General features: G+C 40.0%; 1 protein-coding gene across 3 annotated transcripts in view; it reads left to right on the top strand.

Annotated features, from left to right (window-relative positions):
* The window catches only part of DMD (dystrophin), a 1,498,644-nt gene that overhangs the window by 1,270,271 nt on the left and 204,441 nt on the right, over positions 1–23,932 (top strand). For all 3 annotated transcript variants that reach the window (XM_077807212.1, XM_077807209.1, XM_077807208.1), the window contains one exon: positions 2,199–2,345. In XM_077807212.1, coding sequence (XP_077663338.1) covers positions 2,199–2,345 — 147 coding nt within the window. The remainder of the gene's footprint in view (positions 1–2,198; positions 2,346–23,932) is intronic.

The raw sequence follows: 23,932 nt of genomic DNA, 5'->3' as shown, positions 1-23,932 counted from the left end.
CAGCTCTCATCCCCTAACGCCCCTACTCTACTTGCACTATATTGATGACATCTTCATCATCTGGACCCATGGAAAAGAAGCCCTTGAGGAATTCCACCATGATTTCAACAATTTCCATCCCACCATCAACCTCAGCCTGATCCAGTCCACACAAGAGATCCACTTCCTGGACACTACAGTGCTAATAAATGATGGTCACATAAACACCCCCCTATACCAGAAACCTACCGACCACTATTCCTACCTACATGCCTGCAGCTTTCACCCTGACCACACCACACGATCCATTGTCTACAGCCAAGCTCTACGATACAACCGCATTTGCTCCAACCCCTCAGACAGAGACAAACACCTACAAGATCTCTATCAAGCATTCTTACAACTACAATACCCACCTGTGGAAGTGAAGAAACAGATTGATAGAGCCAGAAGAGGTCCCAGAAGTCACCTACTACAGGACAGGCCTAACAAAGAAAGAACACCACTAGCCGTCACCTTCAGCCCCCAACTAAAACCCCTCCAACGCATTATTAAGGATCTACAACCTATCCTGAAGGATGACCCAACACTCTCACAAATCTTGGGAGACAGGCCAGTCCTTGCCTACAGACAGCCCCCCAACCTGAAGCAAATACTCACTAGCAACCACATACCACACAACAGAACCACTAACCCAGGAACCTATCCTTGCAACAAAGCCCATTGCCAACTGTGCCCACATATCTATTCAGGGGACACCATCACAGGGCCTAAGAACATCAGCCACACTATCAGAGGCTCGTTCACCTGCACATCCACCAATGTGATATATGCCATCATGTGCCAGCAATGCCCCTCTGCCATGTACATTGGTCAAACTGGACAGTCTCTATGTAAAAGAATAAATGGACACAAATCAGATGTCAAGAATTATTACATTCATAAACCAGTCGGAGAACACTTCAATCTCTCTGGTCACACGATTACAGACATGAAAGTTGCGATATTACAACAAAAAAACTTCAAAACCAGACTCCAGCGAGAGACTGTTGAATTGGAATTCATTTGCAAATTGGATACAATTAACTTAGGCTTGAATAGAGACTGGGAGTGGCTAAGTCATTATGCAAAGTAACCTATTTCCCCTTGTTTTTTCCTACCTCCCCTCCCCCCCCCCCGACATTCTTGTTTAACGCTGGATTTGTGCTGGAAATGGCCCACCTTGGTTATCATACACATTGTAAGGATAGTGATCACTTTAGATAAGCTATTACCAACAGGAGAGTGGGTTTGTATGGGGGGGGAACCTGGATTTGTGCTGGAAATGGCCCAACTTGATGATCACTTTAGATAAGCTATTACCAGCAGGAGAGTGTGGTGGGAGGAGGTATTGTTTCACGGTCTCTGTGTATATAATGTCTTCTGCAGTTTCCACAGTATGCATCCGATGAAGTGAGCTGTAGCTCACGAAAGCTCATGCTCAAATAAATTGGTTAGTCTCTAAGGTGCCACAAGTACTCCTTTTCTTATTGTAAGGAGAGTGATCACTTTAGATAAGCTATGACCAGCAGGAGAGTGGGGTGGGGGGAGAGAAAACCTTTTGTAGTGGTAAACACCCATTTTTTTCATGCTTTGTGTGTATAAAAAGATCTTCTATACTTTCCACAGTATGCATCCGATGAAGTGAGCTGTAGCTCACAAAAGCTTATGCTCAAATAAATTGGTTAGTCTCTAAGGTGCCACAAGTACTCCTTTTCTTTTTGCGAATAAAGGCTAACACGGCTGTTACTCTGAAACCTGTCACTAATTTTTCAGTTCTCTGGCTAAACCAAAATGTGTGAAGGGGAAAAAACAGATAGTAGTTTGGAGTTGAATGAAAGAGTTTCATTTTTAAGGGTTTTTCACCTTTTAAAAAATACAATGGAGGTAAAATTCAAAACGAAGTAATTTCAAATAAAAATATCAAAACATTTCATTTCAAAAAATCAAAACTAAACATTTAGTTGAGGGGGTTTTTTGTTTCGTTTTTTTCTCAGTCTGAAACAATTCAGTGGAATTCAACACGAACTTTCAAAATGTTTTCTGTTGACCTGAATCTACATTTTTCAGTTTTAAAAAATTGCCAGAATCTCCCTCATGGTCAATTATCAAATAGTGAAGACCATAACTTCGGTGATTATTGTTTATATAAACATACTGTTTATGTTTCATTTACACAGGTTTACCGAGCAGAAATTGCACCCATTAAAGAAAATGTGAATCATGTCAATGACCTTGCTCACCAGTTCACCTCCTCTGATATACAGCTTTCTCCATATAATCTCAACTGCCTGGAAGACCTGAACACAAGGTGGAAGCTTCTACAGGTAAAATTGTCTTCATCATTTTTGAAGCTCTGCATTTACATGAACATGTTTTTTTCTTGTGTTTTGGTTTTTGTCCCAGTGGAAGAGCTATGAAAATATGTTGCGTGATAGAGAAAATTGTTGCTATGCAAATTACAGTGTGCGTATCTATTTTGATTAAAAGAAAAGCTGATATTGTAAACGGTTTTCCTCATAAATTTCTGACCACCTGAATCTCACTTTCTTAAGAACATGATAAATTGAGCTAGCCCTATTAATTGTAGATAATTAGCACATAGCCCATTTGTAATTAACAGTATGCTTCTAGCTGGTTGCTTAAAATCCTCTCTTCAGGAACAGACAATTGTTTACAAAATTTCATCACCTTAAAACAATTATAAACACCAAAAGATGTGCATTTGTTGCAACTTATACTACCAAGTATTTCATATGACAATTTATTTTGGGTTAGGCATATGTAGTCTTTACTGCTCTTTTGTACTGCATATGGAAGATTGACTTTAGAGAGTTTATTTTCACAACTCCAGTGCTTTCTCTTTTCTGTTTAAATTACTTCCAAGGACATTAATTTAAAATACTTTCCTGTACAAGCAGCTTAGTGATCCTGTGCACTACATCCTTTAAAATCACACCTGTGGAATTAAATATAAAATTACAAAGCATTATATTCATTAGTCATTGGCAGAATTCAGTAATCCTGTTAAAGTAGTCAAAAAAGTGGATTTTATGAGTTTGCTTTTAAAGCTGAAAAAGTATTACAATATTTTATCACATCAGAATGAATATCAAATGTAAATAAAAACAAAAAATGAAAAGATTATAGAACAGGTTTTACAGAGATGTACATCCACTTAAGTTTAGTTATTTTTCATTATTTTCCAGCAAAGCCATCTAATTTGCATATATTACAGGTTTTCTTTTACTTTATGCAAGTGACCCCCAACTTGGATTAATGGGAGCCGTGTATGTGTGCACGTGCAGATGTATTGCAATATGTTGCATTCCAAAGTATGTGAGAAACAGTAGTCGGCAGGGACACGTTAAAAGTATGTAAGTAGGTAGGAAGTGTGGGAAAAGCCTGGAACTGGATTTAATAATGTAAAGTGCTGATGCTTATCATGAGACTTTAGACTTTCATGGACAAGAATAAACCCCCTTCCCTCTTTTCATGGTGATCAGAGATGACCAGTGCCTGCCGATAGCATGGGGGGAGGGGCAGCCGGCTTCAGCAGTGTTATTGAGCATGCTCAGTACAAGCCAAGCAGCAAATTGGGAGGGGGGCATGTGCAAAAAATTTTACATTTGGAAAACTCCAACACATCTAGATAGTTGGATGTACATGTCACAAAGCTACATTTGCTGCATCTTATGTGAAAATTAACAGGAAAAAATGTTGTTCGCATTAAGAGTAGCAATGAACATGCCAGTTCAGATAAAATGTTAATAGTATTGGACCTTAAACCAAACGCAACAGCTCCACATCCTTCCAGACCCTAACTATGGAGCACAGGAGACATTATTAAAACAGATTACCATAAGATGAAAAGACAGAACCAAGGATAAAGTGCTCTCCATATTCTCCAGTGTAATATTACTAAACATAGGGGCTGTTGTGGATAGGGTGAAGGAGATTGTTTCAGGAATAGATTTGGCCAATAGATAGGAATTTGAAATGAAAGAAGAATTGGCCATAATGGTGGGGAGGGAAAAAAACATCCAAACTTATTGTACTTGATGTTCAGAATATTTTGATGGAAACTAATGCACTTTCAATATATTATATTTATATGAGAATATATATCTATCTAATCTGACTATTTATGTGTAGCAAAGTGTGTAAGGCCAAGTTCCCTTTAAGCATTCCAGCCCTTGGCTCCCATCCAGAAAGACAGATCTACTGTAGAGGTTACTGAAAACCCAATTCACCATATGTGAGGTTCTACTAATCCCAAAGGATCAGACATTTACCCCCAGGTCAGTGTGTATCTCAGATATTACCCAAATATCATGCTGTCAGCCAATGCTTAGTAAACTAACTAAAGATATATTAATAAAAGAATAGAATGGAATTATAAATGGTTAATAGAATACATACATACAAATGATTGCAAATTCCTTAAATCAGGTGTGTAGCAGTGATGGAATAGGCTGCTGGTTTGCAAAAGTCTGTCTGGTAACTTCCAAAAGATTGGAAGGTCCTCAGTCCATTGTTCAAAATACTCCTTTTAATTGTAAATCCACAGTCCAAAGACTTGGAGCAGATGCAGTCCAAGGTCACATGTCCACATCACAAGCCCTTAAATGTTTTGCATTGACTCCTTGTTGTCTGAGGTGTCCTCGGGAAGAACTATCTGGAGAGTTAATTCTTCTTAATGGTCCATCAAGCTTGAATAGTCCATTCACAATGGGCTAGCGAGACTTGTGGGTGTCACCACAAGAACATTTAAGATACAAATACCTAGCTAATATTCAGAACTTCAGATACAGTGATGATACATGATTTTAACCAGGATAATCATTCTTGACAAATTGTAACTTTTCCATTGATACATTTTATATCAAATTTAGTGCCATTGTGCAACAGTGAAAAAATGGTTAACTTCCTTTTCATACAATGTCACAGCATTTTCTAGTATATTTCTCACATTGGTCTATGTTAGGATTAGACTTTATTTCCATGATCAGTACCTCCAGTAAGGTCTGTGATTAGGTGAGACTAATTCTGGAAGAATCGCAACTTCTGCCAATGCAGCATGAAAATTTAACTCCAGCAATGAATGCAACTATCATTCTAACTAACAGGATAGTTTCCTAATCTTTGTTGAGCTTCTGGCTTTCAACTGATTGCCAGTTTCTTCTAATTTTTTCCATAGTTTTCTTTCTTTCATTAGAGACATTTGGTATTTCCCTACCTCTTTGGCCATCTCTGCCCTTTATTATTTTTTCCTATGCATGTTTTCATTCTATTTATTTCCATATTTCCTCCTTTTATGCTATTCTTATTTTCTGTTTCTCTCTTTGGCTTCTTTTTACTCATTTTTCAAAAAGTAGTGCATATTTCTTTATCTTTTTGTTGCTCTCTTTCTCTTTTGTCAATATTCCTCTCTGTCCGTTTTCTCCTCTTTCTCCCCTTTCTGTTTTTTTTTCTTTCTTCTCATCCTTATCTCTTTTTCTTCTCCAGCTCCCTTTCTTCTTTCCCTTGTTTTTATCCCCAGTTTGATATTGCCCTGTTTTTTCTCACTGTCTTGCCATCGGGTAAAATATTGCTGAAACCCAAGTTCCCATCTCCCACAAGATATCACTTAAAAGTACTATATGAATAGTTGCTTTCCTGGTATACCAACCAGGTGTATATCCCTTCCTTAATACATACAAGTGAGATGCAGAAAGCTTACCTGATCTGAAATGATGATGAGTGCTAGTTTTATGGGGTGGTCTGGGATTATCTAGTCCTAGAAATTTTTAATAAACTGAGAGTGGAAATGATACTCTTCTGCTTTGTTAACACAGGGTTTTTTATAAGATCGGAGAAAAAATCTCAAGTAGTCTAGTACTCATTTAATTTAAAATCTTATGTAGAGTCTACTTCGTACATTTTATTAGCATGCATGCAAAAACTTGTCCTGCTTCTTGTGTAGTCATATATATCAGCACAAACTGAGTGCACAGGGCGTGAAAAATGCTATCAAAGCACAGTTTTAATACCATTCAAAATGAAGTGGGCAATTAACACCTCTTCAGTCATAGGTCAAAAGAGTTAGTGGGTTACAGATTGTTGTAATGAGACATAAAACCAGTGTCTCCAGTGTGTCCACGATTTTTGGTGTCTAGCAGAGTCATGAATATAAGCTCCAAGGCTCATCTTTCGAAAGTGTTCTGCCAATTTCCTTTTATGACACGGATTGATAAGTCAGATATGGAGTGATTGTTTTGTGAAAAGTATTAATCCACAGGTGATAGAGTGTTTTTGGCTTTTATCATTTTTCTGTGAGTTCATTTGAAAGCATAGTGGTTGCCTCATGTCACTCACATAGTTGTGTGGGGCGTTTGATGCATTGGATGAGGTTCCCCATGTGTTGTGATAGACATGTGTAGGACCCAGGGATCTTGACCGGTGTGTTGGGGGGAGAGGGGAGTGCTATTAATAGTTGTAGCAGTGGAGATATGTCTGCAGGTTTTGCAACTGCTGTTATAGCAGAGTCTGGTGCTACTTTGAGTTAGTGGGTTCTGGTCTGTGGGAATCTTCTCATGATGATCTTGGTGAGGGGGTTGTTTGAAGGCCAAAAGAGGGTGCTCAGGAAAGATTTCTTTCAGGATGTGGTCCCCATCAAGTAGAGGTTATAATTATGAGTTGTGGGTAGGTGACAACTAGGAGTATGCAGTCAGTGGGTTTTTCCCCCCTGTATTGAAGCAAGTTCTCTTGATGCACTTTACTTCTCTAGTGGAGTGTCCTTGTTTGGTGACGGTGGTTTTAAGTGTGTTAAGATGTATATCCTGAACTTTCTCCTTGGAGCATATTCTGTGATATCTGAGTGACTGCCTGTAGATAACAAATTTCTTGTTCTGTCTAGGGTAGGTTCCTGGATCTGTTAAGGTAAGTGTGATCCATGAGTTACTAGTATATAGTTGCCTGTAGGGTTCCATTGTTGAAGCTGATAGTGGTGTCCAGGAAGTTAATGCTGGTGTGGGAGAGTTCTAGAAATTTTAATTAATTTTTTAATTAATTCATTTGTGCTATATTTTGTACCTCTCTTATATTTGCTTTCTGCCAACATATGTGCAATGGAGTACTACTGGCAAAAATGTTTGCAGAAAGTGGGCTTTAAATGCACTTGTATGACGAATAAGGTCAGCTCACCTACTCCCCATGCTGCGCTGGGCATCACAGCATGGGGAGTAGGTGGTCAGCCCTCTGTGGAGACAGAGGTGGTTCGGGACTATTTAGAAAAGCTGGACGTGCACAAGTCCATGGGGCCGGACGCGTTGCATCCGAGAGTGCTAAAGGAATTGGCGGCTGTGATTGCAGAGCCATTGGCCATTATCTCTGAAAACTCGTGGCGAACGGGGGAAGTCCCGGATGACTGGAAAAAGGCTAATGTAGTGCCAATCTTTAAAAAAGGGAAGGAGGAGGATCCTGGAAACTACAGGCCAGTCAGCCTCACCTCAGTCCCCGGAAAAATCATGGAGTAGGTCCTCAATCTAATCACCTTCTATGATGAGATTACTGGTTCTGTGGATGAAGGGAAAGCAGTGGATGTATTGTTTCTTGACTTTAGCAAAGCTTTTGACACGGTCTCCCACAGTATTCTTGTGAGCAAGTTAAAGAAGTATGGGCTGGATGAATGCACTATAAGGTGGGTAGAAAGTTGGCTAGATTGTCGGGCTCAACGGGTAGTGATCAATGGCTCCATGTCTAGTTGGCAGCTGGTATCAAGTGGAATGCCCCAAGGGTCGGTCCTGGGGCCGGTTTTGTTCAATATCTTCATAAATGATCTGGAGGATGGTGTGGATTGCACTCTCAGCAAATTTGCGGATGATACTAAACTAGGAGGAGTGGTAGATATGCTGGAGGGCAGGGATAGTATACAGAGGGACCTAGACAAATTGGAGGATTGGGCCAAAAGAAATCTGATGAGGTTCAACAAGGATAAGTGCAGAGTCCTGCACTTAGGACCAAAGAACCCAATGCACCGCTACAGACTAGGGACCGAATGGCTAGGCAGCAGTTCTGCGGAAAAGGACCTAGGGGTGACAGTGGACGAGAAGCTGGATATGAGTCAACAGTGTGCCCTTGTTGCCAAGAAGGCCAATGGCATTTTGGGATGTATAAGTAGGGGCATAGCCAGCAGATGGAGGGACATGATCGTTCCCCTCTATTCGACACTGGTGAGGCCTCATCTGGAGTACTGTGTCCAGTTTTGGGCCCCGCACTACAAGAAGGATGTGGATAAATTGGAAAGAGTCCAGCGAAGGACAACAAAAATGATTAGGGGTCTGGAACACATGACTTATGAGGAGAGGCTGAGGGAACTGGGATTATTTAGTCTGCAGAAGAGAAGAATGAGGGGGGATTTGATAGCTGCTTTCAACTACCTGAAAGGGGGTTCAAAAGAGGATGGATCTAGACTTTTCTCAGTGGTAGTAGATGACAGGACAAGGAGTAATGGTCTCAAGTTGCAGTGGGGGAGATTTAGGTTGGATATTAGGAAAAACTTTTTCACTAGGAGGGTGGTGAAACACTGGAATGCGTTACCTAGGGAGGTGGTAGAATCTCCTTCCTTAGAAGTTTTTAAGTCAGGCTTGACAAAGCCCTGGCTGGGATGATTCAATTGAGGATTGGTCCTGCTTTGAGCAGGGGGTTGGACTAGATGACCTCCTGAGGTCCCTTCCAGCCCTGATATTCTATGGTTCTATGATTCTATGATTCTATTCAGGGAAACTGAATTTCAAATGTACCTGCACAAGTATTTGCACTAGAAGTGTTTACATGGTCAGCGAATCCTAGCTGTGCAATATTATATCATGTTATTTAATCAATCAGAGTTAAATGACACTGCTCAAATATTGAATTCTCACAGAGTACTTTCATCATCAATCCATGGTATTAAAACAATGTGCAAATTAGTTTCATACTTTTGAATAATGGGTACACTTGTGAAAAAATGCAGTTTGCTTACAGACATTCTCTGAGCAGAAAAAGAGGCTAAATTATTTGAATAAACTATTTGTTATGAATTCCTCCATCAGCTCTAGAATTCAGATTCTGTGTGCATCCAACAGACGTGGGCAATTACAATGTAGAGGCAGCATGCTCAGCACCCTAGTGGAGGAAATGCTTTGCATGTCTATCTTCCAGTCCATGGTTTAGGAACAGGGCTGATGAGATCTGGAGGGAGCTCTATCTAGCACTCCTTGGCTTGGAAAGATAGTTGGTCTGATGCGGGGTAAAAAGTGAATCCTCTGCGTTAAAAAATATATATTGAGATTTTAGAGTATCACCTGGGGATCATGGGGGAAAACATAACCCAAACTATAAGATCCTGATAAGTAGTCTTGATTTTCATCAAGATTATTTCCCCACCCCTTATTAAGTGTGAAGATCATAATGAAGTACTTGATATATCGTTGGGTTTATTACAACAGGAACATGCTGGAAATTGTGAATGCAAACTCAAAAAGTAGCTTCTAAGGGATATTGTCAAGTTGTTTTGGCACAAAATTTAGGTTTACAAAATTAAAATTAATTGTAATAGTTTTGAAGGTTTTTTTAATTGAATGAAAAAAAAACTGTAGACATTTATATAGTCCATAAAATAGTACCATGTGGTTTCAGCGCCAAGATATGAAACTGAATAGGCCGAGTGAAGAGCAGATAACAAGTTAGAGCTAATGCGTGTCTAATCTCGCATTTATGTGCAAAGACGGAGAGTGAGTGAAGGTAGCATTGTGCCCAATTCCCACACATGTTCTCACCTCTTGTGCTCCCAATGTGCAAGGATACAGAGAACTCTTGTTCCAACAGCAATGTTAGACTCCCTCAGAGGGTCCACGGAAGGTTACAGTAAGAGTTTGACTGGTCGGCTGGAAGAATATGCTGCATTTTGTTAAAGGGTTACAGTGCTAAAATGTAGACACTTGATACAGTGACAGAAAGGGTTCTTCCATCACTGTAGTAAATCAACCCTTCTGGGAGGCAGTAACAAGAAGAGTTCTTCCATCAGCCTAGCAGCATCTACATTGGGGCTTAGGTCAGGTTAACTGCATCTCTCAGGGGTTTGAATTTTTCACACCCCTGAAAGACATAGTTAGGTCACCCTTACCTTTTGGTATAGAGCAGGCTGCTGTCACAGTGCCTTTCTTAGGCACCATACCTGCAGGAGCTGCTGGAAGTGCAGTAGGCTTTTGCACATACCATACTGTGGGCAGTGGCTTAAAGTCACAATCTAACCCTTAAGTTCTGAGTACTATTTATACTCTGATGATGGGTCTTTTATTGAGCCCTGTAATAAATATTTTTAATAAATAGCATTGTAATAAATTATATTAAAAATAGCATCTTCAAGGTGCTGCACAAACATTAACTGACCCTGTCAATACTTTGTGAGGTAAATAGTATAAATCCCATTTTGCAAACTGAGTAACTGACATACAGAGAGTTTAAAGGCCATGGAAGAAATCCTAGCCTCATTGATGTCAATGGCAAAATTCCCACAGACTTCAATGGAGCTTGGAGTTCACACCAAATAGTCGAAGCAGGTGACCTGAGGCATAGGCGCTGACTCTGTGGGTGCTCCGGGACTGGAGCACCCATGGGGAAAAATTGGTGGGTGCTCTGCACCTACTGGCAGCTCCCCGACCTGCCCCCCCCACCCCAGATAACCTCCACCTCTGCTCTGCCTCTGCCTCCTCACCAGAGCTCACTGCCGCGTCCTGCTTCTCCCCCCTCCCTCCCAGCACTTGCACCATGAAACAGCTGGGAGGAAGGGGGAAGGAGGAGGAACGCGGCGTGCTGGGGGAAGAGGCGGGGAGGGGTCCAACAGGGGCAGGGAGGGGTGGAGATGGGGCAGGGCCGGGGGAGGGGGGCAAGAGCACCCACCGGCACCAATGAAAGTTGGTGCCTGTGACCCGAGGTCTTCACTTACTTACAGCCAATAGTGTAAAATTGAGCCACTTGCCTTCTGATTGGTTAGTGCTGCAATGTCATGAGCACATAACCCAGGCAACGTGATGGTTGGCCACCAAGGGAAGTTTAAAGAAATAAATCCATTTGATCCTTTTCATTGGACTTCACTGCAGAGGATGTGAGTTTTCCACACCTGAGTCATTCTTTTTCAGTGACAAATCTGAGGAACTGTCCCCAACTGAGATGTCAGTAGAGGAGGTATTGGAACAAATTAACCCAAAAGTTCTGAGGGAACTCAAATATGAAATTGCAGAACTAGTAACTGTGGTATGTAACCTATCACTTAAATCAGTTTCTGTACCAGATGTGGTAATGTGACGTCAATTTTTTTAAGTCTCCAAATCCATCCAAGAAATTACAGGAGGCAAATTGGTTGAAACTATAGTAAAGAGAAGAATTATAAGACACAGATAAAAACAGTTTTGGGGGAGGAGTCGGTATGGCTTTTGTAAAGGGAAATAATGCCTCACAAATCCATTAGAATTCTTTGAGGGAGTCAACAAACTTGTGGACAAGGGGGATCCATTAGATATGTGTACATGGACTTTCAGAAAGCCTTTGACAAGGTCCCTCACCAAAAACACTTAAGTGAAGTAAGCAGTCCTATGTTAAGAAGGAAGGTCCTCTCATGGATCCTCTCAGTAACTGGTTAAAAGACAGGAAACAAAAGTTCGGAATAAATGGTCAGTTGTCAGAAGAGAAAGGAGTAAATAGTGATGTCTCCCAGACATCTATACTGGGACCAGTGCTGTTCAACATATTCATAAATGATCTGGAAAATGGAGTAAACGGTAAAATAGCAAAGTTTGCAGATGATACAAACTTACTGACGATAGTTAAGTCCAAAGCAGACTGCAAAGAGTTACAAAGGGATCTCACAAAACTGGGTGACTGGGCAACAAAATAGGAGATGAAATTCAGTGTTGATCAATGCGAAATAATGCATATTGGAAAACATAATTCCAACTATACATACAAAATGATGGGGTCTAAATTAGCTGTTATGACTCAAAAAAGAGATCTTGGTGTCATTATGGGTAGTTTCCTGAAAATATCTACTCAATGTGCAGCGGAAGTCAAAAAAACTAATAGAATGTTGATAATCATTAGGAAAGGGATAGATAATAAGACAGAAAATATCATAATGCCACTATATAAATCCATGATAGCCCACACCTTGAATATTGTGTGCAGTTCCGGTTGCCCTGTCTCAAAAAAATATATATTAGAAATGGAAAAGATACAAAGAAAAGCAACAAAAATGATTAGGAGTATGGAACAGATTTCTATACTAAGAGAGATTAAATACATCTGTTTTAGGCATCTGTGTGTATGGCTTTGCGGAAAAAGATATGTTTCAGTGTAAGTATCATATGTGTTGAAAGATTATTAAAAGTGGATAGGTGGAGACAATGCAACATTGCATAAAACAGATTTTTATTCCCCTATAGGAGGGAGACTACACCTCATACATCTACATATAGAAGGCGATATTTTTATTTTTCATCAGGAAATAAATCTTTCCTTTTTATTGCAGAGTTGCTACTCTGTTTATCATTTCAGTAACATTATCATTATTTGTTTTTCATAGTACCTTCAGCTTGTGAATCTGTCTGTATATGTCCAAGAATTGGAGGTAACGTTTCTATCTTGGGCCAGAATTCTGGTGTATCTGTGATCATTGTAATCAAGGAATCATTAAAACCCAACTCCTTTTCAACCTAGGCTATTCGCTATTTTAGCAAATGCAAGTTTCACCTTCCCCACAGAGGGAGATTTTGATCCTCTTTGGAATTTCAATTTTCCATTTAGTTTTGGTAGTAAAGATGCTGCTATGGTATATTTTATGGAATTGGAACTTCTGCCAAAACTACAACTTCCATGGCTCTTGAATGGACTGTTAATCATTTAATTGATTATGCGACTTGGCCTCTATAGTGATCTAGATGTATCCTTTTGTTCTTATTCATTTCTGTTAGCTCGAAACTCAATTTTACTGAAAAGAATTTTGTCCACGTAGTTTTCAATTTATAGTGTATACTGCCTAAAGGCCAATTCTTAAAAATTCAGAGAGGGGAAGGGAAACATAAATATCCGAATGTGGGATTAAATTACTTTGACAGTGAATTACATTTCAGAAATTAAAAGGATTCCTGGGTAAATCAGGAGTAAGTCCTCATTGTTCTTGTGGAATGTTTGGGAGAGTAAATGAAAGAAGTATAGAATAATGCAAATTCTATACAGTAATTATCATCAGGAGACCATGCTAGTAGAGAAAGATATTGATCAGATTAATGTCAGGTAGCCATATTAATGACATGATGCTCTGTATGACAAATTTTGGTTTCTCAAAAGTATAAGTACTTAGAGATTATTTGCACTACAAGATACATTCATTACAGCAGTCTGTTACTCTTATTTACTTCTTTTTTTGTGCTGGCCTGTTGCCCTGCTTAAAGACTTATTTTAAAGATCCATACAGACCATACAGAAAGGTAATTTGTCTTCTCTTACATTCTGTTTTGAAGGTAAAATATTAAAGAAAAGTTTACTTTAAAATAATGTTAATATTATAAAATAAAGCACTGAAAAGTATAGAAATATCAGAAAATTAATGTTGCCTATGCAATCTTAATTCTGCACATTGGTGCATATTCATTCTGATGGTCTTTACTTACATAGTATTTTACCCACAAGATCTCTGCCTCATTCAGAGTGCATGACAAATTGTGCTCAGGGAATGAGGCAACTGTTCAATATTTTACCTATCTCATTCAGCGTATAGTCCCATACCTTATTTACTGCATAACATCCAAACCATGCACTGCACATGGAATTGTTCGTTGACTCACAAGCTTTAATGTGGTTCTCATTTTCATAATATCTGAGCACTGCAGAAATATTAATGACTTTATCTCTACAACTCCCCTGTGGGAAAGGAATCTGAATCCCCATTTTACAGATGAAGAACTAAAGCACTGAAAAACTAAAGCCATAAACTGCAAAAGTGCCAATAATTTTGATTACCAAAACTGAGACACAGGGTTTGATTTTTCAGTGCACTTAATATTTTTAGATTTTGTTTATATGTTCAAAGCACCGTATAGACATAAATTAATTCATCCTCTCAGAATTGAGGGGTAGGTGGGTAAATATGATCCCATTTTACAGATGTGAAAATAGAGACAGAACAGCAAAGCAACTAGCTAAGGCCACATACTGAGTGAGGGACCTCTTGATTCCCAACCTTGTGGGGGGGGGTTTCCCACCAGACCACAGTGCTTGGGCCAGATGTGCTGAGCTGCCACTGACTTCATTTGCATTTATGTATGCTCAGGACTTCTTAAAATCAGGCTCCAGCTGTCTCAAGGCAGTGACCCAGAAAATGAGGAACACCCAATTATTGACCATCTGTGAAAATGTTGCTAAGTCAGGAGCACTGAAACTGAACTTTCTCCCCGGGCTCCCTGACTGCCTATGCAGCCAGCTGCCCAGGAGTCAGGCAGCCAAGGGAGTTGAGCAGGCTAGGGAGCCATTTGCACAGGGATTTGGGGCAGTTGGGCAGCCAAGGGAGCTGGTTGCCGAGGGAGTCCATGGAGCCAGTTGTTCATGGAGTCAAGTAACCTGAGGCGGTGTGGGATCCTGGGAGTCTAGGCTCCCTGGCAGTCTTCCAAGTAGGCTCCTGCAGAGCTGGTAGCCTGGGTGTGGGGCATGGGCTCTGGGAGAGAGTTTGGGGGCTTGGGGCAGCAGGTTGGGGTATGGGAGGGGGTGTGGGGTGCTGGATCCAGGGGACGCTTACTTCGGACAGGTCCCCGCAAACAGCGACCTGTCCCGGCTGCTCCTAGGTGGAGGTTCAGCAGGTGGCTCTGTGCACTGCCCCCACCTGACCCGAAGCCTAGCTCTGCAGCTCCCCTTAGCTGGGGAACCAAGGCCAATGGGAGCTGCAGGGATGGCATCTGCAGACAGAGGCAGTGCACGGAGCTGCCTGCCACACCTCTGCCTAGGAGCTGCCCGAGGTGAGTGCCCTGTGGATCCAGCACTTTGCACCCCCTCCCATGCCCCAACCTGCTGCCCTGAGCTCCCTCCCACACCCAAACTCCCTCCCAGAGCCCGCGCTCCACACCCCCTCCCGTGCTCCAACCCCCTGCTGGCCCCACACCAACTGGACTATAAACCAGAATTTCAATGAAGATCAGAAATGCTGGCTTATAGAGATTTCCAGTTGGTGAAGTGCTGGTTAAAACAGCTTTTACTGTAATAGGACTTCCACCATTTACACTTCCCTCCTCAATTTCTTCTGATCGTTACTGCCTAAAGCCTAGACTGTGTTGTTCTGTTTCAGATATTTTCCCACCAAATTTGCCCCTAGCTGCTAATTAGATTGCACTTGAGCTTTTTGCTTCCTATACTGAGCTCCTGAAGGCTTCTTCGGGGGCATCTTTTATTTTCTACAGGGGGAAAGAGACAGTATTGGGGAAAGCAAAAGTCTATGTTTTGCAGTCCTGGAAAGTCATGAAACATTAGATGTTAAGCATGGCAAAGAAGTAACAGTATTTATTTTATATTGTTGCGTAGATAGGGATTCGATAGATATCTCTGGCGTCTCATTAAATACGTCCTTTATTAGTCACTACTTACATTCTTCAAGTCTTAAAACACAATTACACAGAAAAACAAGGTACACAACATCACAGCTGGGCTCTCACTTCATTCTTATATCTCACTGACTGACTGGCGACACCTCGCCCCTTATATACCCATGAGGGCGTGGCTGACAACATTCTAAGAGGTTTGATGAAAATGTAGTTTTCAGAAAGTCTGGAAGATTCTACAAAGGTCCAGACATTCTAGGAGATTAGTGAAAAATGAATCCACATATGGAATACCATATAACATTTTACTTCAAACATTCTATTTTCCCTTTTGTTGCTAACAACAAAAACAGCACCACAGACCAGTGCCCCTCAAGCTAGGCACCCCGGGTGGTCAACTGAGTCACCTACCCCTAAATCCAGCTGTCTCTAGGCTATGTATTATTATTAATTATATTTTAAAATCATTCTGCTTCTGTAAATTTTTAACCTGAGCAAGACATCCTTGCCATTTCAGAGTTTACAGTTTTAACAATAGGATTCACAGTGCTAACAAAATGTGGGCAGAACAACATTGTCACAGCCTTTTAAAACCAGTTCTTGCCGTGAAGAATTTGCCATGCCATATTCAGAAAAGTGTATTTATACAGTATACACTATAAAACTAGTACTGTAAAATTTCAGTACACATCTTGAATAGAACTGAATGCTGTCCTCTTGCATTAGGAAACCAGGACAGGTTGTAACTTCTGTAACAGTGGGATAAATATAGAGGAACGCTTTAATATAGGATAAAACTGCATCTTGGCCTGCCAATGACCTGGTATTTTTGATATGAATATTTTTCAGAAAGTGCTTCCCAGTAGGGGACCATCTGGGACAAACCAGACAGGAAGGAGGAGATGTTTCAGGATGGTCAGTTAACACTATCACTGGTCACAGGTTCAGAGAGAGAAGAAATGCTTGTGTCCAAAGTCAGTTGGACCATAAGCAGTTGGTATACATGGGGTAGCATACTTGGTTCCCAGTCTAAGGATATATCTACACTCCAGCCATAAGCCATGATTTGAAGCTCATGTAGATGTATTTGCCATAGCTGTATACTAGCTAGGTTGCTAAAAATAGCTATGAGGACTCTTCGGTGCAGCCTTCAGCACAGCCTACCTGACCCCCTGGGTCGACACTTGTTTGTGCAGCCTGTGCTGAAGCCCACTCTGTTGCGTGCTCCCTGCTATTTTTAGTGAGCTACCTAGAGCACAGTGAGTGCAGGTATGTCTACACAAGCTCCAGCAGCAGTGTAGATGTACCTTAAAAGTGGAAGGATTGCAAGATGTTACCTGAGAAGGGGGCTATAAGAGAGACTGGAAAGGGACAGAGGTGCAGCTAGCCCCCTAACTGACAATGCTAGTTGATCCCCAAAGTATGGGGCAAGAAGGGTTTGTTGGAACTAAATTCAGGAAGATTTATGAATGCGAATACATCTAAGAGGCTGACTGGAGAGTATCACGTAGACACTCACAAATCAGGTGTCTGGCATCGTTCATTTGGTAATAGCTTGTGTTGTAGCTTCTTTTCATTTAAATGCTGCATATATATTCAAAAATATTCTGTGTTTTCCAACTTCGTATTCACTGGTTACACAACCTCTAGTGGCATTAACTGAGGGGAATGAATAAATCTCATTTGATCCCACCCTCTTAATTATTACTTATTATTGTTATTATTTAACATTTATATTGCAGTTGTGCCTAGAGGCTTCAGCCAAGTTGTAGCCTCACTGTGCTGGGGGCTGTACAAACAAGTATATTAAATTACAATCTTTGCCCTGAACAGCTCACAGTCTGTTTTCATTCGTATTCATTAGGCATTTCTTTTGCATCTGGAAGATCGTTGCCATGTACCAGGTATACCTTGTGGGAAAAGACTCCTTAGTTTGTGCATTTTGGACTGAGAATCCAGAGTTGTGTAGGTTCCAGACACACATACATAGTTCACTGTCTTCTTCTTAGATGTTGAAGACTGGTTCACTTCTTCAGGACAGACTGTCTGAAATCCCCAATCTAAAGCACAGAGATTATAGTATAACAAAGGAGAGAGAAAAAAAAGTTAGATTAAAACAAAATCAGTGGTATGCATCAAATTGTGTAAAACCTAGCCTAGATAGTATAGGTACCCTTCTTGTTAGCTACAGAAAAAGAAGCAAAACTGTACATTTCTAGAGACAGTGGCCAAAGCCAGGTGCTTCTGTTCATCCCCTCTGAAGCACCTCGCATTGGCCACTGTCAGAAGACAGATAGTGGGCTAGATTGACCTTTGGTCTGACCCAGTATGACCATTCTTATGTTTTTATGAGAATGCATCCACCTTGATCAAGCTTATCCCTTCCTCCCCTCTCACTCTTTATGCTTTTAGGATGTCAAGGATGTTATGTGTAGTCTCAGGTGTTATGTATCGTTTCTGCCTTTGCCCCCCATCCCTAGTGTTCCAGTCTTGTAGTGTGTGACCATATTTGATATTTAAGGTGTGACCAAACTCATTGTCATACTTGGCATGCAGGTTGAGGTTAGTGTTTCAGCAGTGCATTGACTGATCAGGTGTACTTTCTGAAGGAGAAATGGAAAAGTCTCTGTCCTCTCATAAAGTAACTGTTGTCCCTGTGTAATCTAACACCCTGATTTCTTAAACCAAAGCATTTTAAATACCTTTTTGTCCTGGCCTGCATTTTAGCCAGGCAAAAGATATCAAGATTATGTAATCCTGATTTTGTATGTCAGTGGAGATGTAGCCCTGAATGCAGCTCTGTTTGCCTTTTAGAGAAAAAGTGTTTATACTTTCTTGTCATTCCCTCATGACTTTATTCAGTTGTGTATGCTACGTTAATTGTTGTCAGATTAACACTGGTCAGTCACAAAATTGTGCAGTCTTCCTCGTTTAAAAAGTCTAAATGTAAATCCTGTTCTTTTTTCGCCAGCTCAGTCAATACGAGAGTCATATTTGCACAATATGGCTGCCAAAGGGCAGAGACAAACGCAGTTTTTCTTCCCTCCTGCCACTGTGCCCTCATATACCTACACTGCTGTCAATAATCTCCACAATTGACTCTGTGTGTGTGTGTGTGTGTGTGTGTGTGTGTGTGTGTGTGTGTGAAAATACAACCAGTACTGAACATGATTTTTGATTGATAGCCTCCAAATCTATGCCAGAAAAATCTTAATGTGTAAATGATTTTACAGACTATGAACTGATATTTAAACAGACACTCTTATGAAGTTGTGCTCATGCTAAATGAAAGTTGAAGGTCTACAGCAGGCTTCAGACTGATGTGGTAGAGTTATGTACATTAATTTGGGGCGGTAGGCATTGGCTACTCTGGGAGCTTGCACAGCTGTATTGACTATAGTTGATACATAGTCCACCTAGTTCCCCTGACATGTCTAGAGAAAACATTTGTGCTTTCTCTTTTCCTGGGCCCGAAGAAACATGTTGTATGGGGTCCACCTTGTATGCTGGGAAGGAGGTGAAAAATGAAGGAACACAAGAATTGTGTGTGGGGGAGGGCAGGGGGGAACATTTTAGAAACTTTGTCAGGAATCCTCTTTGTTTCCTTCTTTGTAAAATGCGTGCTGTTTTAAAGAATAAGCCAGTAGAGGGTGTATTCGCATATGAACACAAAGCTGACTGTGTTATTTACACATTTCATCCATTCACACAGCAATGTTACTGTTTACAGATGCTATACTTTACTGTCTTTCTCAGATTCAGGCAGGGTCTGGCTTGCCAGAGATTTTTTTTTTTTTGACAACCTTACAACTGACAGATGTTTGTTGTTGGCTCCATGTCTACATTCTTTGAAAGCTGGAGAATTAAATTGCTGATATTCAGACAACACTAATTCACATATCCAGGGAGCCTAATTTGCTGTCCCTGAGATCCCGATTCCTGGTGTTCATAGGTTTAAAAACCATTTCAATGACACAATATAAGAATGGGCTGGGGAGCTGCAATAGTGTGCTCCTGCTACACATAATCACATTCTATAAACATCTGCGTCATTACTCGTGTGACTCATCTTTAAGCTGTATACAGCTGTGTTTCCAGTTTTCAATTAGCAGTCCTTTAATTGCATAGCCATCTCATGTTACTAATTTAGTTAATGTATTCATAATTAAAGAGTATTCTATTTTCTACCAAGGTTTGTCAAGCTCGGAACATCATAAAAAGAAATATTTTAAGACCTCATCGCTGAGGGATTTTGTTTCTTATAATCACATCAGAACAAAATGTCATTCACGTACCTAGAGGATGAAGATGAATTACTTAGGGACATTTCTTTTTTTATTAGAATTAAATGAGAAACCTTTGGAAATGATGTGCTTTGTGTTTAAAAGGAAATGGTAGTACTGTGGTGCTCTTTTCTCTCCCAGTTTTGCCCTCCACACACACACAATCTGATGTAATTATTTATGGTTTAGACTTATATTACAGTTTTTAATATCCCAGAAGAAAAATTGACAACACAGTAAAGAACAAAGATTCATCTGAAGCATGAATTATCCTCTCAGCTATACATTTGTCCAGCAACAGCTGTAGTTTAGGGTACAATATTTTAAAAGGATATAAAAGATCAGGAATTTGGGGGTTACAAAAATCTACCTTAATGAGACACACTGACTGGAAAATAAAGGCTGGCTTAATTATATTATCAATTAAAGTAATTGTTTGACCTATTTTCAAAAGTATATTCTCTACACAAATGTAAGTGAACATGCTTTCGACAGCCATTAAAAACTCTAGATGCCTAAGCTTCTCCAGTGACCCACAAGCTAATGCAATCCTATTGCACAGCATTTTACAAGATTTGTCTGCAACTGTTCAGTGAATTGCAAATATATATGCATTGCCCCCTCCACTGCCCTCTCATACTCTCTGGGGAGATAATTTTATCCCAGAGAATTTCAGTAATTCAAAGGAAACCAATATTTAAAAGTTCTCTATTTTTTTTTTTTCTGGCTTCCTCCTTATCTTGGTGATGGTACAGAATGTTTAATAAGGGATAGTGTTGAAACTGTGCGTAACTATGTGCGATTTTTACATAGTTTATTTCATGTTTAAATTATATAGTCTCTTCTGGAAGTGAAAAGAAGGAGAAATACAAAAGGTCACCCTTTGGCAATTGCTTGAGAAAAATATTACCTCAGTGTCTCTCAGCAACTACACCTGTATTCCCCTCCGTGAACCCTTGAAGGTACCCATGGTAGGCTCCATGCTCCTCACCTGTCATCTCTCTTGCATAGAGACCCATTTGTCTCCCCCTCCTGACCGGATTTTTTCCAGGTTGCACAGTTCCCTGCCTATACTAATATCTCAGTAAGCCAGGCTGCCTACACAGACCATTGTCGTGCTTTACTTTTTCTCCAAAGTTTATGAATGGAGTAATTGTTACAAGCAGTTACAAGTTATCACACTGTTTATTTGTAAGGTGAAAGCATTACAGAGAAAAACATACAAAAATAATGAAAGAACATACATGTATGTTAAAATGCTTCGCAGAGGTCACCCCAACTCCAGTCTCCAGCTCTGGTAGGAGTCAGTCCATCAAAATGCACAACTGGATTGTCCTTGGGGATATAAGTTCATAACTGTCACAAACTGTCACCAGAACAGCCAGCTGAGTAGTTCATCTATTTCTTTATACAGCTTTTGCCTTTGATGTCCAATCTCTGGGAACAGATGGTCAGTAGTCAAAAAACCCTCTCCTCACGGCATAGCTTTTTTACCTAGCCAGAAGTAGGGGATTTAGATTAACCTCTCTTTAGGTATTTCCTAGGAAATCCACTTCACACTGACTGTCCTAGAAGTCCATTCTTGTATGGCACATTGTTCAACATAATCCTTGGATCATCCAGGTCTCACATCACATCTCCCTCCTAGAGAGGTTACATACAATCCTGGCCCTCAATATACATAAACCATTTATTTAATACGATGGATCCTAAAGATACTTAAATTTAGTTCAATTAGGTCTCCTAAGGATATTGCAGGAAATTGCCCTATCTGTCACACTCAGTATTTAAATAGTATAAACTGTACATAGGTATATCCTTTGGTAAGTAGCAGGAATTTTAGGGCATATTACAAATGGTTAGTTAACCGTATCTCTTTATCTAAAGAGAAATTGGCATGCTTGTAGTGGCAGCCATTGAATTCCTTCTTCCTCATGTTAACAGTTCTCTTTTTCCCTTTTTACTTTTCCATCTTTCCAGTCTCCTTGCCGCTTCTTTATCCTTTCCTCCACAAAGCTTCCTCCTTTTCTCGTCCTGCCAGTTTCTTCTTGTCTCCTTCTTCTTCTGCAATGATACCAGTATTTAAAAGAGAGAGAAAAAAACCCATTCAAAAACAAAAAACAAGAAAACCTCACAAACAATCCCCCCTCCATCAGGAGAAAACAGAGGTGGGGGCAGTGACGCATCCATCAGAGACCAGCTTTTAGTGGTGGCAATACTGTTGAATTACAGCTTTTTTCACACTGACAATCCCTTAGGATCAGATTCAGTGAAAGATAAAACTGGACTGTAAGCAAGGACATAGACGTTCTGAAAAAACAGACAGTCTTCTTAGGTTTGTATTTTAGTTATGTCACAAATTTAACTTTGGAATGTAATCTTTTCAAGATGATCAAGATCTTTGACACATTCAAATCTTATATGTATTTACTGTAAGTCTTTAACTAGTAGATTGGATGTTGCAACATTAACTTTCCTTCCATGAATTCCAGGCCACCTATCCTTCATAGATGAAAATGTTGTTGTAAAGCAGCAAAAGAGATTATGGCCATATGGTATTATACTTGACCCAGCCATGGGGGAGGTAGGAAGTCGTAGAAACACAACCATTGCATGCTGACCACGTTGGGTCCATCAGATTCCCAGGCTCTATCCATTTGGCATATTATTTCCCCTATAACTTCTGTTTGACCTCTAGACCTGTTCACACAAGAGGAAAAGGGCATTCATTTTCTGCTATCTGCACTCCAGAGAATTTTGCAAGCAAGTTTGCCCCTCTGTGATTATTCTCTATCGTGTGACAAAGACAGGGAGTACACAGGCTATTATTTTTTATTCCATTTTTAATATCCTACTCTGTGTGCCAGAGGTTTTTGGTTTGCTTTTCCGTTTTGTACATGTACAAATAAATTAGAAAAATAATTTAATTCCACACCTTGTATGACAATATTCAACTCTGCATTTGTGCATGCTCTTTAAGATATGAAAATGTGTTTAAAATAGTGATGAGCCAAACTACAAAATTGAAATGTATAGGTAAAGTCCAAATTTTGAATCTCCTCTCAGCTAAAGTTTGAGGTTGTTCAGATTCAGTGATTAAGTTTGGACCATTATAGGTGAACTTTGGGTCTAGACATTTGTCAAGATTTCAAACCCTGAAATGACTTTAATTATGTTATGCCAGTGGGCATATGCCTTCAGTTCCCTAATTTCTGCAGACAAAAAGAGAACTCTGTGTATACCCCTGCATGCCCAATCCTTTTTTTCTTTTTTTCCCCTGCTGTTGGGTTGGATGTGGGAATTCTACAGAAAAGTGGTAAGATTGGTGTGTTTTTACCTTCCAACTTGTAATTATGTTGTGGTTTGAGTGCTGGAAATAAAGCAAAAGAAATGGATATATTTGTGGGCATGGAGAGCTGAGTTCAGGCAAGTGTAAGTACTTGCAACTCCATTAGACTAGAAATAATTTCTCTGTCTTTTTCAAGCAGAATTATGGACAGTTTAATTGGTTTTTGCTCCCATGTACTACTACCTACAGAGAAGTAAAATATCTATTGTTCTAGAAATTGTTGCATCCTTTCCCTTTCTTTTTGGTTCTTTGACAGTAACCTCAGAGGACAATGTTATTCTCCATATATTCTATTACTTTGTTCAAATTATTTGATTAAACAAAAATTCCTGGAACATGGGGCATGATAAGGAAGGAAAAAGTTTTCTATCTCTGCATATTGGTGATCTGGCAAGCACATGAGTATGCTATTAGAGACTAAAATAAAACCACATTTCTGGAAACCCCCTCACCCCCCCCCATGCTTTGTGACGTTCCAAGTCTGGATCTAAATTTTGTGACTATACTAGTCTTCATTTAGAAATTCATTGTTTTGTCATTTAAAAATTAGTCTGGCACTGTATTTCAGTTTATATTCCATTTTGATTTGTTTTTCCCAAGGCGTAACTTTTAGAAGAAGAATGGTCCTTGGCCATAAATAATTCAGTAAGTTCTTCGCAATCCAAATGTCTCTCTCTGGA

Source organism: Eretmochelys imbricata, chromosome 1, assembly GCF_965152235.1.
Source record: "Eretmochelys imbricata isolate rEreImb1 chromosome 1, rEreImb1.hap1, whole genome shotgun sequence".
In the NCBI taxonomy this organism is placed as follows: Eukaryota; Metazoa; Chordata; order Testudines; family Cheloniidae; genus Eretmochelys; species Eretmochelys imbricata.
The sequence above is the reverse complement of the archived record's forward strand: the minus strand, read 5'-3'. Positions and strand labels throughout refer to the sequence as shown.